Source organism: Salvelinus namaycush, chromosome 34 (assembly GCF_016432855.1).
Source record: "Salvelinus namaycush isolate Seneca chromosome 34, SaNama_1.0, whole genome shotgun sequence".
NCBI lineage: Eukaryota > Metazoa > Chordata > Actinopteri > Salmoniformes > Salmonidae > Salvelinus > Salvelinus namaycush.
Genome location: NC_052340.1, coordinates 38,964,394 through 38,983,770, shown reverse-complemented (window position 1 = coordinate 38,983,770; position 19,377 = coordinate 38,964,394). Strand labels below are relative to the sequence as shown.

The 19,377-nt window shown below is 47.5% G+C and overlaps 1 protein-coding gene across 1 annotated transcript in view; it reads right to left on the bottom strand.

The window, feature by feature from the left end:
• Positions 1-6,417, bottom strand: part of LOC120028523 (probable G-protein coupled receptor 149) — a 28,634-nt gene extending 22,217 nt beyond the window's left edge. Inside the window, exons 1-2 of the mRNA XM_038973718.1 lie at positions 5,327-6,417; positions 125-314 (exon numbers count right to left, since the gene is read on the bottom strand). Coding sequence (XP_038829646.1) covers positions 125-314; positions 5,327-6,310 — 1,174 coding nt within the window. The 5' untranslated portion in view covers positions 6,311-6,417. The remainder of the gene's footprint in view (positions 1-124; positions 315-5,326) is intronic.
• Between the last annotated feature and the right edge of the window lie 12,960 nt (positions 6,418-19,377).

The following is a 19,377-nucleotide window of genomic DNA, read 5'->3' as shown; positions in this document are numbered from 1 at the left end:
TAGGCATATACTGTAGGCCTAGGTAGCTTATGTTAAAATGTTACGTCGCTTTAGATAAGCGTCTGGGTTTCCACTCTGCACCTCAGCTCACTGGCCCTTTACAATCACAGAGGGCATAGCCTACCGGTGGGCTCATGCTCTGTGTCCCGCGGGCAGTTGATGAAGCACCCGCACGGAAGGTGGATCCAGCGCTCGGAGAGCATGAACACCGGCGTGACCGCAGGCGCCAGCAGGGTCAGGAAGAAGCTCACCGTTTCCACCGTTTCCAGGTATGAGCTGTGGACGTTTACAGCATGACGCACGAGCACCAGAGTCTGTGAATGAAACGGCATGTTCTCATCATTAGATTACAACATAGGGTAATGTGGGGTAACTGCCCACCACACACCGTAATTCCAACAGAAACCACCATATGTCACCAAATTTTCCCCAACACTTTCCCTGGCTGTCACTACTCTTGCTCAACAACAAATGTTATCTGTCTCATCTACATTTTTTAAGTCACTCTAACAAAATGATTCTGAGGTGAGTTGGTCTGGTATCTCCAAATTTAGAACAAAACTTTAGAGCACCTTCCTAATATTCCTAATATTGTGATTTTAATGTTGCTCTTTAATTATTTGTTACTTTTATTTATTATTCTTATTTTTATTTTATATTTTTTTAAACTGCATTGTTGGTTAAGGGCTTTTCACTGTTGTATTCCGCGCATGTGAAAAATAAAATTTGATTTGATTTGTGCCCTCAAAACAGTCTAAATTTGTCAGGGCATGGACTTCAAAAGGTATCAAAAGCGTTCCACAGGGATGCTGGCCCATGTTGACGCCAATACAGTTGTGTCAAGTTGGCTGGATGTCCTTTGGGTGGTGGACCATTCTTGATACACACGGGAAAGTGTTGCGCGTGAGAAATCCAACAGTGTTGCTGTTCTTGACACAATAAAACCAGTGCACATGGCACAAACTGTCATACCCTGTTCAAAAGCCCTTAAATATTTTGTCTTGCCCATTCACCTTCAGAATTTCACATGTTTTTATTTTCTTTTAACTAGTCAAGAACAAATTCATATTTACAATGATGGAACAGTGGGTTAACTGCCTTGTTCAGGTGCAGGACGACAGATTTTTACCTTGGCAGCTCTGGGATTCGATCTAGCAACCTTTCGGTTACTGGCCCAATGCTCTAACCACTAGGCTACCTGCCGCCCCACATACACAATTCGTGTCTCAATTGTCTCAAGGCTTAAAAATGTGTATTTAACCTGTCTCCTCTTCCATCTACACTGATTGAAGGGGATTTAACTAGCAACATCAATAAGGGATCATAGCTTTCACCTGGATTCACCTGGTTAGTCTATGTCATGGAAGGAGCAGGTGTTCCTAATGTTTTGTACACTCAGTGTATACAATCTTATTAAGGTCAGGCACCACAAACTGAAATTACATTTTTACATTTTTACATTATTGGTATTTTGGTCCATTAATATTAGTATTTTCAAAAAGTAAACGTAAAAATGTCAAAAAACTTGATTAAAATATGTATTTTCTTTAGTTTATCATACTACCGTCATCAACATTTGTATGAATTTTAACCACTTTATAATGGACATACATCAATAATTTCAAAGCTCACTACATTGAATTACACAGAATTTCAAATGCCTATTTCATAGAAAATGTTAGAAACTGAACTATATTTAGTATCTGACTTTAAAGATATGGTGATTGGGTCTAAATAGGTTTTTGGAGTTTGGTAGTCTTAATTTATTGTACTTGTCTTTATCTGCCATTTCCCGAAAGTCAGACTGTTCACACACGCTAACACACTTGTTTCAGCTTCAGAAGCCTCTACATTCACCAAATGTTGTGTGGTTATCCTTAGATATTATTCTCCAAACTTGCTCAGATGGAACTGTTTATATGCTGTCACATTTTTATTCTACATAACCTTTTTATTTGGAAAAAATGTACCAAAAAATACATTTTACGTACACGTCTTTAGTATTTTACAGATAAAAAGTATTTATCCACAATCTGCTTTGATCAAGTCCAGTCCTGGAGTGTAATTAACACAATGAAACAAAAAATATTTGGGCTAGCTTCATCCAATGTCCAGAAAAATACTCTTGCTTGATATGCAAATATATGCATATGTAATGAGGTATTGCCTTTATTTGCATATTCAAATTAAAATTGTCCGGAATATTGTAATACAAAAAATAATTTTATTTGTGTCTAAATTCACCTGGTAAAAATTGATTGTGATGTGATTAAGAGAACAACAATTCCGTATTAGGGTGTGGAGCCTGGCCTTAAATGAATGGGTCATGTTATATATATTGTTATATATATATTTAGTGTTATATTGCTTTTGTGCACCTCTGAGTGACGTTCTCTCGATTCCCTGGGTCATTTCATGTTTTCATGTGTATGTGAGTTGTTGGCGTTCAAGCAGGCAGAAATCCGTCCGGTATGACGTAGCACCGTGATAAAGTCTCTCTCACTACACTGGAAGTTAAAAGGAATATGACTTTGAGATCTCTAAAACGTCTATCATGCATGTCAGATTTCAATACTGGCTGATGTCATAACTCGGGAGAATGTATTCTCTCTAATGAGCCATTGATCATATTGTTGCCATATTCCTACCTGGAGAAATGTGTAATTTAACAGAGGGTTCAGCACATATTTCCTGTTTGTCTGTCTCTTTAGTCCAGGGTGCATTGCATGGTGCCGTTGTCAGAGATATTGTAGGATAGGAATTCAATGAATGAAGGAACGTATAAGTTTTGGCAAACTCCAAGCGGGCTGTCATGTACCTTTTACTGAGGAGTGGCTTCCTTCTGGCCACTCTACCATAAAGGCCTGATTGGTGGAGTGCTGCAGAGATGGTTGTCCTTCTGGAAGGTTTCCCCATCTCCACAGAGGAACTCTAGAGCTCTGTCAGAGTGACCATCGGGTTCTTGGTCACCTCCCTGACCAAGGCCCTTCTCCCCCGATTGCTCAGTTTGGCCAGGCGGCCAGCTCTAGGAAGAGTCTTGGTGGTTCCAAACTTCTTCCATATAAGAATGATGAAGGCCACAGTGTTCTTGGGGACCTTCAATGCTGCAGAAATGTTTTGGTACCCTTCCCCAGATCTGTGCCTCGACACAATCCTGTCTCGGCGCTCTATGGACTATTCCTTCAACATCACGGCTTAGTTTTTGTCTCTGACATGCACTGTCAACTGTGGGACCTTATATAGACAGGTGTGTGCCTTTCCAAATCATGTCCAATCAATTGAATTTACCACAGGTGGACTCCAATCAAGTTGTAGAAACATCTCAAGGATAATCAATGGAAACAGAATGCACCCAAACTCAATTTCGAGTCTCATAGCAAAGGGTCTGAATAGTTATGTAAATAGGTATTTCTGTTTTGAATTTTGAATAAATTTAAGAAATCTTTTCTAAAAACCTGTCTTCACTTTATCATTATTGGGTATTGTGATGTCATTATGGGGTATTGTGATGTCATTATGGGGTATTGTGATGTTATTATGGGGCATTGTGATGTCATTATGGGGTATTGTGTGTAGAATGATGAGGGACAAACGTAACCCATTTAATCCACTTCCCAAAAGGGAAGGGGTATGAATACTTTCCGAATGCACAGTATATACTATAATATTATAATATAATAATATATAATAATTTATAATATAATTGGATGCAGTCTATCACAGTGCCATCCGTTTTGTCACCAAAGCCCCATATACTACCCACCACTGCGACCTGTACGCTCTCATTGGCTGGCCCTCGCTTCATACTCGTCGCCAAACCCACTGGCTCCAGGTCATCTACAAGACCCTGCTAGGTAAAGTTCCCCCTAATCTCAGCTCGCTGGTCACCATAGCAGCACCCACCTGTAGCACGCGCTCCAGCAGGTATATCTCTGGTCACCCCAAAACCAATTCTTCCTTTGGCCGCCTCTCCTTCCAGTTCTCTGCTGCCAAATACTGGAACGAACTACAAAAATCTCTGAAACTGGAAACACTTATCTCCCTCACTAGCTTTAAGCACCAGCTGTCAGAGCAGCTCACAGATTACTGCACCTGTACATAGCCCATCTATAATTTAGCCCAAACAACTACTCCCCCCCCCCCCCCCCCCCACTGTATTTATTTATTTATTTTGCTCCTTTGCACCCCATTATTTCTATCTCTACTTTGCACATTCTTCCACTGCAAATCTACCATTCCAATGTTTTACTTGCTATATTGTATTTACTTCGCCACCATGGCCTTTTTTTTTGCCTTTACCTCCCTTATCTCACCTCATTTGCTCACATTGTATATAGACTTATTTTTCTACTGTATTATTGACTGTATGTTTGTTTTACTCCATTTGTAACTCTGTGTTGTTGTATGTGTCGAACTGCTTTGCTTTATCTTGGCCAGGTCGCTGTTGTTAATGAGAACTTGTTCTCAACTTGCCTACCTGGTTAAAAATAAAGGTGAAATAAAAAATAAATATACCTTTAGGGGAGCCTAAAGATAAATAATACACTTGTTTAGAGATAGAAATTGCAACCCATTTTTAATAAAGCATTCAAATTTAAGGTGAGTGTGTTGGGGGCAACCCCCCCCCCCCCCGGTAAAAGTGCACGGTGACGAGCTTGATACTCTTTTCCAATACATATCGAGGGTCTTATTCTGGTCACATTATCGATGCTTGCCTGCCGTTTGACAAATACAAATAATCTCTCTCTTTAGTCCATAATAATCTCATCATGTAGGCTATACCCGCACGGTATCTGAGAGCTGTTGGCTGGAGCGCACTGCCAATATCAGAGTGGGCACATTTATAACGCAACATTTTTTGTGTGAAAACCCCCCCTCAGTAGTTGAAAATGAGATGGGAATTATACTGAAAAAGTCATTTTGATGTGCACTACGTCATCACACACAGCCTTTTATCCACAACAAGTCAGTTTGATGGAAACACATATCTGGTGGGGAAAATGGGCATATTGTTTTGTTGTTTTGAATATTTGCATGAAAATCTGTTGCCAATTGAATGTAAACCTAGCCATAGTGAGGATATTAAGAGTGAGATGTGCAATGCCATTTTGTGGGGCTAGTTACCCCACCTTACCCTACATGTTTTATAGAGTAGGCAGACGGCCTATTCAACGTGGCATCGCAGGACTAAGAAAATACACTGTATATAATGCAATTGCATTATTAAACCCCACATGAACACCTATTTGTTATAGGAGCATACATAGCCTTTCTATGATTTGATATTTTTTTAATCTACACATTTTAGCATCTCTAGGCCACTCACCATCATCGGCATCCACAAGACAACTCTCACCACCGCTAGGATCATGGAGAAGCGCTTTTGTGCAAAGAACACCGGGGATTCCCAGTTACAGATGGTACCATCATCCCTCAGTACACGATCAGAGTCCGGGTTTGAACAGGTATATGTTTCCACTTTGTCCCGCACCCCTAACCCTTTCCTCAAACCAACCGGACTCAGCTCGTTGTAGGTACTAAAACTTCTGTCCAAGCTGTCCCGAGAGAAGGACGGGAGGTCGCAGAGAGGCGCAGACCCGTCCCCTCTCAGATCCCTGGCTATATCCAAGTAGCTCGGGTAGAGCGTCCTCTGTGGCTCTCTGGAACACAGGAGCTGGTAGGTGAGAGGAACGAAGAAGAACACCAATCCGCAGAAACACACGGAGTACAAAGAGAAAAGGAGCAGAAGGTAAAAACCTCGTCTCTCCGGGAAGCAGCCGAGAGAGAGCGGAGTGAAACTCCCCCAGCCGCACAGGGGTAGTACACTGACGGCCAGGCTGACTACCCACACCCCTGCTATCGCCAACATCACCCTCAACGGCCGAGGGCTTCCTTCTCGCTTGGTAACGTAAAAGGTGTAGGCTGCGATAAGGCAAGCCTTCATATTGCTGGAGAGTCCTTGGAACACATAGAGAAGTCCCGACAAAGTGCATATGGTCACCGACCCTCCCTCTCCATCTCTCTCCCACTGGAGGAGCATGAAGAGGGAGAGAGGTATCACGCTGAGCAGGTCGTCCACGGACATTGAAGCCACGATGAGCCACAGGATGGTTTTCCACCTCATCCGAATGAAAAAGAAGAGAGAATACACACTTCCCAAGAAGGTAAGAGCGGCGATGGCGACGCACAAGCCGAAGAGAAGCAGGCTCATCTGTCTTTGCGCCTCGGTGAGGTCCGTCCTCTCGTAGCTCGCGGTGAAAAGGCTGCTGTTGTTCGGCGATGGGGAGCTGAGAGTCGGGGACATTTTCATTTAGGTAACTTTGTCGACCTGGCTTGTGTTATATATATATATACATATAAATATGTATATAAACTTTGAGCCAATGCCAAAATGTTACTAGAGTTGTAACGGCACACATAGGCTAGACTACATCCCTGGTGAGTCACTCTGATAGGCTATATTTCAGCAGTCCAGTTGGATATATCTTGGATACATAACGGAAAGTAGCTTCCAGAATAGGACACCAGTGCACTTTAGACGCGTACTGGAGGAGATAGATGGCGAGGCTCCTCGAGGATGATGCTCCGCGATTTATGTACAAAAACCCCGAGCAGTGCGTACTGCACTTTACAAACCTCACGCTGTCGTCACTGTCTTTTCTTTCAATGGCAGAAGGGTAGGCTGGTGTGTAATACTAATAACTTTATACAAGTGTTCATCGTTCCAAGTGTTTAATGGACATGTGTTTCTTGCATATGCCCACAGGGAGTGGGGTCACGGCCAGGGTCACCATTGTCCAGCGCACCTGGAACATTTGGGGGGGGGGGGTTAAGTGCCTTGCTCAAGGACACATCAACAGATTGCTCACCTTGTCAGCTCAAGGATTCAAACCAATGACCTTTCAGTTATTGGCAGAACGTTCTAACCTCGAGGCTAGCTGCCATGTGTGTGTGTGTGTGTGAGTGTGTGTGTGTGTGTGTGTGTGTGTGTGTGTGTGTGTGTGTGTGTGTGTGTGTGTGTGTGTGTGTGTGTGTGTGTGTGTGTGTGTGTGTGTGTGTGTGTGTGTGTGTGTGAGAGAGCTCCGGTTTCGAGGGTTGCGTGTTCAATCCCGATACTAGGCACTAGTTTTTAATAGTTTAGTTTGAACCCTCTCCCAATACTTTACCATTCTGAATTCATGATCTGTTTCAGACAGTACAGAGTGGACGCAAACACACTCCATAATGCTGCTGGGTGGTTCCCTCTGTCATGTCTCAGACTACACACAAAACTCCATAATGCTGCTAGGTCCCAGTGGTTCCCTCTGTCATGTCTCAGACTACACACACACTCCATAATGCTGCCAGTGGTTCCCTCTGTCATGTCTCAGACTACACACACACTCCATAATGCTGCTAGGTGCCAGTGGTTCCCTCTGTCATGTCTCAGACTACACACACACTCCATAATGCTGCCAGTGGTTCCCTCTGTCATGTCTCAGACTACACACACACTCCATAATGCTGCTGGGTGGTTGCCTCTGTCATGTCTCAGACTACACACACACTCCATAATGCTGCTGGGTGGTTCCCTCTGTCATGTCTCAGACTACACACACACTCCATAATGCTGCTGGGTGGTTCCCTCTGTCATGTCTCAGACTACACACACACTCCATAATGCTGCTGGGTGGTTCCCTATGTCATGTCTCAGACTACACACACACTCCATAATGCTGCTGGGTGGTTCCCTCTGTCATGTCTCAGACTACACACACACTCCATAATGCTGCTGGGTGCCAGTGGTTCCCTCTGTCATGTCTCAGACTACACACACACTCCATAATGCTGCTGGGTGGTTCCCTCTGTCATGTCTCAGACTACACACACACTCCATAATGCTGCTGGGTGGTTGCCTCTGTCATGTCTCAGACTACACACACACTCCATAATGCTGCTGGGTGCCAGTGGTTCCCTCTGTCATGTCTCAGACTACACACACACTCCATAATGCTGCTGGGTGGTTCCCTCTGTCATGTCTCAGACTACACACACACTCCATAATGCTGCCGGGTGGTTCCCTCTGTCATGTCTCAGACTACACACACACTCCATAATGCTGCTGGGTGCCAGTGGTTCCCTCTGTCATGTCTCAGACTACACACACACTCCATAATGCTGCTGGGTGCCAGTGGTTCCCTCTGTCATGTCTCAGACTACACACACACTCCATAATGCTGCCAGTGGTTCCCTCTGTCATGTCTCAGACTACACACACACTCCATAATGCTGCCAGTGGTTCCCTCTGTCATGTCTCAGACTACACACACACTCCATAATGCTGCTGGGTGGTTCCCTCTGTCATGTCTCAGACTACACACACACTCCATAATGCTGCTGGGTCCCAGTGGTTCCCTCTGTCATGTCTCAGACTACACACACACTCCATAATGCTGCTGGGTCCCAGTGGTTCCCTCTGTCATGTCTCAGACTACACACACACTCCATAATGCTGCTGGGTGGTTGCCTCTGTCATGTCTCAGACTACACACACACTCCATAATGCTGCCAGTGGTTCCCTCTGTCATGTCTCAGACTACACACACACTCCATAATGCTGCTAGGTGCCAGTGGTTCCCTCTGTCATGTCTCAGACTACACACACACTCCATAATGCTGCCAGTGGTTCCCTCTGTCATGTCTCAGACTACACACACACTCCATAATGCTGCTGGGTGGTTGCCTCTGTCATGTCTCAGACTACACACACACTCCATAATGCTGCTGGGTGGTTCCCTCTGTCATGTCTCAGACTACACACACACTCCATAATGCTGCTGGGTGGTTCCCTCTGTCATGTCTCAGACTACACACACACTCCATAATGCTGCTGGGTGGTTCCCTCTGTCATGTCTCAGACTACACACACACTCCATAATGCTGCTGGGTGGTTCCCTCTGTCATGTCTCAGACTACACACACACTCCATAATGCTGCTGGGTGGTTGCCTCTGTCATGTCTCAGACTACACACACACTCCATAATGCTGCTGGGTGCCAGTGGTTCCCTCTGTCATGTCTCAGACTACACACACACTCCATAATGCTGCTGGGTGGTTCCCTCTGTCATGTCTCAGACTACACACACACTCCATAATGCTGCCGGGTGGTTCCCTCTGTCATGTCTCAGACTACACACACACTCCATAATGCTGCTGGGTGCCAGTGGTTCCCTCTGTCATGTCTCAGACTACACACACACTCCATAATGCTGCTGGGTGCCAGTGGTTCCCTCTGTCATGTCTCAGACTACACACACACTCCATAATGCTGCCAGTGGTTCCCTCTGTCATGTCTCAGACTACACACACACTCCATAATGCTGCCAGTGGTTCCCTCTGTCATGTCTCAGACTACACACACACTCCATAATGCTGCTGGGTGGTTCCCTCTGTCATGTCTCAGACTACACACACACTCCATAATGCTGCTGGGTCCCAGTGGTTCCCTCTGTCATGTCTCAGACTACACACACACTCCATAATGCTGCTGGGTCCCAGTGGTTCCCTCTGTCATGTCTCAGACTACACACACACTCCATAATGCTGCTGGGTGGTTGCCTCTGTCATGTCTCAGACTACACACACACTCCATAATGCTGCCGGGTGGTTCCCTCTGTCATGTCTCAGACTACACACACACTCCATAATGCTGCTAGGTGCCAGTGGTTCCCTCTGTCATGTCTCAGACTACACACACACTCCATAATGCTGCCAGTGGTTCCCTCTGTCATGTCTCAGACTACACACACACTCCATAATGCTGCTAGGTGCCAGTGGTTCCCTCTGTCATGTCTCAGACTACACACACACTCCATAATGCTGCTAGGTGCCAGTGGTTCCCTCTGTCATGTCTCAGACTACAAAACACACTCCATAATGCTGCTGGGTGGTTCCCTCTGTCATGTCTCAGACTACACACACACTCCATAATGCTGCCAGTGGTTCCCTCTGTCATGTCTCAGACTACACACACACTCCATAATGCTGCTAGGTGCCAGTGGTTCCCTCTGTCATGTCTCAGACTACACACACACTCCATAATGCTGCTAGGTGCCAGTGGTTCCCTCTGTCATGTCTCAGACTACAAACACACTCCATAATGCTGCTGGGTGGTTCCCTCTGTCATGTCTCAGACTACACACACACTCCATAATGCTGCCGGGTGGTTCCCTCTGTCATGTCTCAGACTACACACACACTCCATAATGCTGCCGGGTGGTTGCCTCTGTCATGTCTCAGACTACACACACACTCCATAATGCTGCTAGGTGCCAGTGGTTCCCTCTGTCATGTCTCAGACTACACACACACTCCATAATGCTGCTGGGTGGTTCCCTCTGTCATGTCTCAGACTACACACACACTCCATAATGCTGCCAGTGGTTCCCTCTGTCATGTCTCAGACTACACACACACTCCATAATGCTGCTAGGTGCCAGTGGTTCCCTCTGTCATGTCTCAGACTACACACACACTCCATAATGCTGCCAGTGGTTCCCTCTGTCATGTCTCAGACTACACACACACTCCATAATGCTGCTAGGTGCCAGTGGTTCCCTCTGTCACGTCTCAGACTACACACACACTCCATAATGCTGCCAGTGGTTCCCTCTGTCATGTCTCAGACTACACACACACTCCATAATGCTGCTGGGTGGTTGCCTCTGTCATGTCTCAGACTACACACACACTCCATAATGCTGCTGGGTGGTTCCCTCTGTCATGTCTCAGACTACACACACACTCCATAATGCTGCTGGGTGGTTCCCTCTGTCATGTCTCAGACTACACACACACTCCATAATGCTGCTGGGTGGTTCCCTCTGTCATGTCTCAGACTACACACACACTCCATAATGCTGCCGGGTGGTTCCCTCTGTCATGTCTCAGACTACACACACACTCCATAATGCTGCTGGGTGCCAGTGGTTCCCTCTGTCATGTCTCAGACTACACACACACTCCATAATGCTGCTGGGTGGTTCCCTCTGTCATGTCTCAGACTACACACACACTCCATAATGCTGCTGGGTGGTTGCCTCTGTCATGTCTCAGACTACACACACACTCCATAATGCTGCTGGGTGCCAGTGGTTCCCTCTGTCATGTCTCAGACTACACACACACTCCATAATGCTGCTAGGTGCCAGTGGTTCCCTCTGTCATGTCTCAGACTACACACACACTCCATAATGCTGCCAGTGGTTCCCTCTGTCATGTCTCAGACTACACACACACTCCATAATGCTGCTGGGTGGTTCCCTCTGTCATGTCTCAGACTACACACACACTCCATAATGCTGCTGGGTGGTTCCCTCTGTCATGTCTCAGACTACACACACACTCCATAATGCTGCCAGTGGTTCCCTCTGTCATGTCTCAGACTACACACACACTCCATAATGCTGCTGGGTGCCAGTGGTTCCCTCTGTCATGTCTCAGACTACACACACACTCCATAATGCTGCCAGTGGTTCCCTCTGTCATGTCTCAGACTACACACACACTCCATAATGCTGCCAGTGGTTCCCTCTGCCTTGTAATTTGTTTTATTTAACCTTTTTTTTAACTAAGCAAGTCAGTTAAGAACATATTCTTATTTACAATGATGGCCTACCGTCGGCCTACCGGGGAACAGTGGGTTAACTGCCTTGTTCAGAAGCAGAACAACAGATTTTTACCTTGTCAGCTCGGGGATTAGATCCAGCAACTTTTCGGGTTAATGGCCCAACGCTCTAACCACTAGGCTCCCTGCCACCTCAGGTGATGGTGTGGTGATGGTGTGGTGATGGTGATGGTGGTGTGTGGTGATGGTGATGGTGTGGTGATGGTGGTGTGTGGTGATGGTGATGGTGATGGTGGTGTGTGGTGATGGTGATGGTGTGGTGATGGTGTTGCGTGGTGATGGTGATGGTGTGGTGATGGTGGTGTGTGGTGATGGTGTGGTGATGGTGTGGTGATGGTGGTGTGTGGTGATGGTGATGGTGTGGTGATGGTGGTGTGTGGTGATGGTGATGATGTTGTGATGGTGTGGTGATGGTGGTGTGTGGTGATGGTGTGGTGATGGTGATGGTGTGGTGATGGTGGTGTGTGGTGATGGGGATGGTGTTGTGTGGTGATGGTGTGGTGATGGTGGTGTGTGGTGATGGTGTGGTGATGGCGGGGATGGTGTTGTGTGGTGATGGTGATGGTGTGGTGATGGTGTTGTGTGGTGATGGTGATGGTGTGGTGATGGTGGTGTGTGGTGATGGTGTTGGTGTTGTGTGGTGATGGTGTGGTGATGGTGGGGTGTGGTGATGGTGTGGTGATGGTGGTGATGGTGTGGTGATGGTGATGGGGTGGTGATGGTGATGGTGATGGTGTGGTGATGGTGGTGTGTGGTGATGGTGTGGTGATGGTGATGTGTGGTGATGGTGTGGTGATGGTGTTGTGTGGTGATGGTGTGGTGATGGTGTTGTGTGGTGATGGTGTGGTGATGGTGGTGTGTGGTGATGGTGATGGTGTGGTGATGGTGGGGTGTGGTGATGGGGATGATGGTGGGGTGTGGTGATGGTGATGGTGGTGTGTTGTGATGGTGTTGTGTGGTGATGGTGTGGTGATGGTGTTGTGTGGTGATGGTGATTGTGATTGTGTGGTGATGGTGTTGTGGTGTGTGGTGATGGTGATGGTGTGGTGATGGTGATGGTGTGGTGATGGTGGTGTGTGGTGATGGTGGTGTGTGGTGATGGTGATGGTGTGGTGATGGTGGTGTGTGGTGATGGTGGTGTGTGGTGATGGTGTGGTGATGGTGTTGTGTGGTGATGGTGTGGTGATGGTGGTGTGTGGTGATGGTGATGGTGTTGTGGTGTGTGGTGATGGTGTTGTGGTGTGTGGTGATGGTGTGGTGATGGTGGTGTGTGGTGATGGTGTGGTGATGGTGTTGTGGTGTGTGGTGATGGTGTGGTGATGGTGTTGTGGTGTGTGGTGATGGTGTTGTGGTGTGTGGTGATGGTGATGTGGTGTGTGGTGATGGTGTTGTGGTGTGTGGTGATTGTGTGGTGATGGTGTTGTGGTGTGTGGTGATGGTGATGGTGTGTGGTGATGGTGTTGTGGTGTGTGGTGATGGTGTTGTGGTGTGTGGTGATGGTGATGTGGTGTGTGGTGATGGTGTTGTGGTGTGTGGTGATGGTGATGTGGTGTGTGGTGATGGTGTTGTGGTGTGTGGTGATGGTGTTGTGGTGTGTGGTGATTGTGTGGTGATGGTGTTGTGGTGTGTGGTGATGGTGATGGTGTGGTGATGGTGTTGTGGTGTGTGGTGATGGTGTTGTGATGGTGATGGTGTGGTGATGGTGTTGTGGTGTGTGGTGATGGTGTTGTGTGGTGATGGTGATGTGGTGTGTGGTGATGGTGATGTGGTGTGTGGTGATGGTGTTGTGGTGTGTGGTGATGGTGTTGTGGTGTGTGGTGATGGTGTTGTGGTGTGTGGCGATGGTGATGGTGTGGTGACGGTGTTGTGTGGTGATGGTGATGGTGTGGTGATGGTGTTGTGTTGTGTGGCGATGGTGATGGTGTGGTGACGGTGTTGTGTGGTGATGGTGATGGTGTGGTGATGGTGTTGTGGTAATGGTGATGGTGTGATGATGGTGGTGTGTGGTGATGGTGTGGTGATGGTGGTGTGTGGTGATGGTGTGGTGATGGTGCTGTGTGGTGATGGTGATGGTGTGGTGATGGTGGTGTGTGGTGATGGTGGTGTGTGGTGATGGTGTGGTGATGGTGGTGTGGTGTGTGGTGATGGTGATTGTGTGGTGATGGTGTTGTGGTGTGTGGTGATGGGGTTGTGGTGTGTGGTGATGGTGTTGTGGTGTGTGGTGATGGTGTTGTGGTGTGTGGTGACGGTGTTGTGTGGTGATGGTGTGGTGATGGTGTTGTGGTGTGTGGTGATGGTGATGGTGTGGTGATGGTGGTGTGTGGTGATGGTGTTGTGGTGTGTGGTGATGGTGTTGTGGTGTGTGGTGATGGTGTTGTGGTGTGTGGTGATGGTGTTGTGGTGATGGTGGTGATGGTGATGGTGTGGTGATGGTGGTGTGTGGTGATGGTGTTGTGTGGTGATGGTGTGGTGATGGTGTTGTGTGGTGATGGTGTGGTGATGGTGTTGTGGTGATGGTGATGGTGTGGTGATGGTGGTGTGTGGTGATGGTGTTGTGGTGTGTGGTGATGGTGTTGTGGTGTGTGGTGATGGTGTTGTGGTGTGTGGTGATGGTGTTGTGGTGATGGTGGTGATGGTGATGGTGTGGTGATGGTGGTGTGTGGTGATGGTGGTGTGTGGTGATGGTGTTGTGTGGTGATGGTGTGGTGATGGTGGTGTGGTGTGTGGTGATGGTGATTGTGTTGTGATGGTGTTGTGGTGTGTGGTGATGGTGTTGTGGTGTGTGGTGATGGTGTTGTGGTGTGTGGTGACGGTGTTGTGATGGTGTGGTGATGGTGTTGTGGTGTGTGGTGATGGTGATGGTGTGGTGATGGTGGTGTGTGGTGATGGTGTTGTGGTGATGGTGGTGTGTGTGTGGTGATGGTGATGGTATGGTGATGGTGTGGTGATGGTGTGGTGATGGTGATGGTGTGGTGATGGTGTTGTGGTGTGTGGTGATGGTGATGGTGTGGTGATGGTGATGGTGTGGTGATGGTGCTGTGTGTGTGGACCACCGTACATCTGTGAATAATGTGATTGGGCGAACCAAAGAGAGCACATGGACAGACAGGCTTCCTTCACTTCACCCAATTTCACCCTGTAAGCATTTACAGCACCCTACATGGGCCTTAATGCAGCTAGGAGGTAAAGAGTTTAATAACATGTAATGCAGCTAGGAGGTAAAGAGTTTAATAACATGTAATGCAGCTAGGAGGTAAAGAGTTTAATAACATGTAATGCAGCTAGGAAATAAAGAGTTTAATAACATTTAATGCAGCTGGGAGATAAAGAGGTTAACATGTAATACATCTAGGAATTTAAGAGTTTAACATTTAATGCAGGTAGGAGATAAAAAGTTTAATAACATGTAATGCAGATAGGAGATAAAAGGTTTAATAACATGTAATGCAGATAGGAGTTAAAAGGTTTAATAACATGTAATGCAGATAGGAGTTAAATATTTTAATAACATGTAATGCAGATAGGAGATAAAAGGTTTAATAACATGTAATGCAGATAGGAGATAAAAGGTTTAATAACATGTAATGCAGATAGGAGTTAAAGAGTTTAACATTTAATGCAGGTAGGAGATAAAAAGTTTAATAACATGTAATGCAGATAGGAGATAAAAGGTTTAATAACATGTAATGCAGATAGGAGATAAAAGGTTTAATAACATGTAATGCAGATAGGAGTTAAAGAGTTTAACATGTAATACAGCTAGGAGGTAAAGAGTTTAATACGATTTAATTGGAGACCGTCTCATTTTCAATTGGACAACACACCACCGATGGGTCACCTCATCACCTCGTCTCCGGGCTCCATTGCTAGTGATCTGGCTGGGTTGACCAGATTAACCGGGCTGGGTTGACCAGATTAACCAGGTTGGGTGGACCAGATTAACCGGGCTGGGAGAACCAGATTAACCGGGCTGGGAGGACCAGATTAACCGGGCTGGGTTGACCAGATTAACCGGGCTGGGTGGACCAGATTAACCGGGCTGGGTTGACCAGATTAACCGGGCTGGGTGGACCAGATTAACCGGGCTGGGTGGACCAGATTAACCGGGCTGGGTGGACCAGATTAACCGGGCTGGGTTGACCAGATTAACCGGGCTGGGTTGACCAGATTAACCGGGCTGGGTGGACCAGATTAACCGGGCTGGGTGGACCAGATTAACCGGGCTGGGTGGACCAGATTAACCGGGCTGGGTGGACCAGATTAACCGGGCTGGGTGGACCAGATTAACAGACTGGGTTGACCAGATTAACCGGGCAGGGTGGACCAGATTAACCTGGCTGGGTTGACCAGATTAACCGGGCTGGGTGGACCAGATTAACCGGGCTGGGTGGACCAGATTAACCGGGCTGGGTGGACCAGATTAACCGGGCTGGGTTGACCAGATTAACCGGGCTGGGTTGACCAGATTAACCGGGCTGGGTGGACCAGATTAACCGGGCTGGGTGGACCAGATTAACCGGGCTGGGTGGACCAGATTAACCGGGCTGGGTGGACCAGATTAACCGGGCTGGGTGGACCAGATTAACAGACTGGGTTGACCAGATTAACCGGGCAGGGTGGACCAGATTAACCGGGCTGGGTGGACCAGATTAACCGGGCGGGGTGGACCAGATTAACCTGGCTGGGTGGACCAGATTAACCGGGCTGGGTGGACCAGATTAACCGGGCTGGGAGGACCAGATTAACCGGGCTGGGTGGACCAGATTAACCGGGCTGGGTTGACCAGATTAACCGGGTTGGGTGGACCAGATTAACCGGGCTGGGTGGACCAGAATAACCTGGCTGGGTGGACCAGATTAACCTGGCTGGGTGGACCAGATTAACCGGGCTGGGTGGACCAGATTAACCGGGCTGGGAGGACCAGATTAACCAGGCTGGGTGGACCAGACTAACCTGGCTGGGTGGACCAGATTAACCAGGCTGGGTGGACCAGATTAACCGGGCTGGGAGGACCAGATTAACCGGGCTGGGCGGACCAGATTAACCGGGCTGGGAGGACCAGATTAACCTGGCTGGGTGGACCAGATTAACCAGGCTGGGTGGACCAGATTAACCGGGCTGGGAGGACCAGATTAACCGGGCTGGGTGGACCAGATTAACCGGGCTGGGAGAACCAGATTAACCGGGCTGGGAGGACCAGATTAACCGGGCTGGGAGGACCAGATTAACCGGGCTGGGAGGACCAGATTAACCGGGCTGGGAGGACCAGATTAACCAGGCTGGGAGGACCAGATTAACCGGGCTGGGAGGACCAGATTAACCGGGCTGTGTTGACCAGATTAACCGATGGGATATGTTGATCTGTGTGTTGTGCAGAGGTTCGCAGGAGGGATTTGTATACTGTATATATTCTTGTCCTTATAGGTTGAAGTTGACTGGTTGTCTGATTGTGCCAACATGTTCATCAGGTTACAGAGGGCAAAAGCAAAAAATGAAGAAAAAAATACATGAGATATAAATGCCAAATACATTGAAATTCATTTATTCTAATCTAATTGAATTGAACAGCTAGGTTCAGTAAGATAACTAACCCATTGAAAATAGTTTACGTAAGGCAGCCTTGATAGAGACATGTACAAAGAAGAAGGACTGTAACCGGTTGGTTTTTGAGGAGGGAGGATAAGAGTGACTGGTTGGTTTTTGAGGAGGGATGATAAGAGTGACTGGTTGGTTTTTGAGGAGGGATGATAAGAGTGACTGGTTGGTTTTTGAGGAGGGATGATAAGAGTGACTGGTTGGTTTTTGAGGAGGGATGATAAGAGTGACTGGTTGGCTTTGAGGAGGGAGGATAAGAGTGACCGGTTGGCTTTTGAGGAGGGATGATAAGAGTGACCGGTTGGCTTTTGAGGAGGGATGATAAGAGTGACTGGTTGGTTTTTGAGAAGGGAGGATAAGAGTGACTGGTTGGTTTTTGAGGAGGGAGGATAAGAGTGACTGGTTGGCTTTGAGGAGGGAGGATAAGAGTAACCGGTTGGTTTTTGAGGAGGGAGGATAAGAGTGACCGGTTGGTTTTTGAGGAGGGAGGATAAGAGTGACTGGTTGGCTTTGAGGAGGGAGGATAAGAGTGACTGGTTGGTTTTTGAGGAGGGAGGATAAGAGTGACTGGTTGTTTTTTGAGGAGGGAGGATAAGAGTGACCGGTTGGTTTTTGAGGAGGGAGGATAAGAATGACTGGTTGGTTTTTGAGGAGGTGTCACGCCCTGACCTGAGATAGCTCTGTTTCTTTATTTTTTGGTTAGGTCAGGGTCTTACTAGGGTGGGTACGTTAGTTTTGTATTGTCTAGGTTTTTTTGTATGGCTAGGGTTTTTGTAGATCTAGGTGATTTGTATGTCTATGGTGGCCTGATATGGTCCCCAATCAGAGGCAGCTGTTTATCGTTGTCTCTGATTGGGGATTATATTTAGGAAGCCAGTTTCCCTTTGGTGTTTGTGGGTTCTTGTCTATGTGTAGTTGCCAGTCAGCACTCATTTGTATAGCTTCACGTGTCGTTGTAACGATTCTCGTTGGTGGAAGGAGAAGAGGACCAAAATGCAGCGTGGTAAGTGTTCGTCATATTTTAATATCAAACTGAACACTACACAAAATAACAATGATAAGAAAAACGAAACAGTTCTGTAAGGTGAACAGACACTAGACAGAAAACAAACACCCACAACCCATAGTGGGAAAACAGGCTACCTAAATATGATTCTCAATCAGAGACAACGATCGACAGCTGCCTCTGATTGAGAACCATATAAGGCCAGACATAGAAACACAACAACATAGAAAACTGAACATAGACTACCCACCCAAATTCACGCCCTGACCAACCTAACACAAAGACATAAAAAGAAACTAAGGTCAGAACGTGACAGTTGTTTTGTTATTTTGGTTAGTTTGTTCAGTGTTCATTCTTTTAATAATAAAGACGACGGCCGTGAAAGAAGAACCCACCACAAAAGGACCAAGCAGCGTGTTCAGGAGGAATGGACATGGGAAGAGATTCTGGATGGAGCAGGACCCTGGACCCAGGTGGGGGAGTATCGCCTTCCGAAGGAAGAAATAGAGGCAGTGAAAGCGGAACGGTGATATTACGAGGAGAAATACAAACGAGGCAAGCACGAGAGGCAGCCCCAATACATTTTGGGGGGGGATCACATGGAGCAGTCGGCTGAGCCAAGGAGCGAACCAGAGCCAGTCAAGGAGTCGGATGAGGAGTTCGACGCAAGATTCCGGAGAGAGGTGCTAGCATTGAGAGCACTGCAGAGCTGGCGTGCTGGGGAGCGTGTGACTGGTCAGACACCGTGTTACGCATTGATGCGCACGGTGTCTCCAGTTGGCATTCATAGCCCGGTGCGCTCTATTCCAGCTCTTTGCACTTGCCGGGCTCAAGTGAGCATCCAGCCAGGATGCAGTGTGCCAGCTTTACGCTCCAGATCTCCAGTGCGCCTCCACAGTCCAGTACGTCCTGTGCCTCCTCTCCGCACTCGCCCTGAGGTGCGTGTCCCCAGCCCGGTACATCCAGTTCCGGCACCACGCATCAGGCCTCCAGTGCGCCTCCACAGTCCAGTACGTCCTATGCCTCCTCTCCGTAGTCGCCCTGAGATGCGTGTCATCAGCCCGGCACCATGCATCAGGCCTCCAGTGCGCTTCCACAGTCCAGTACGGC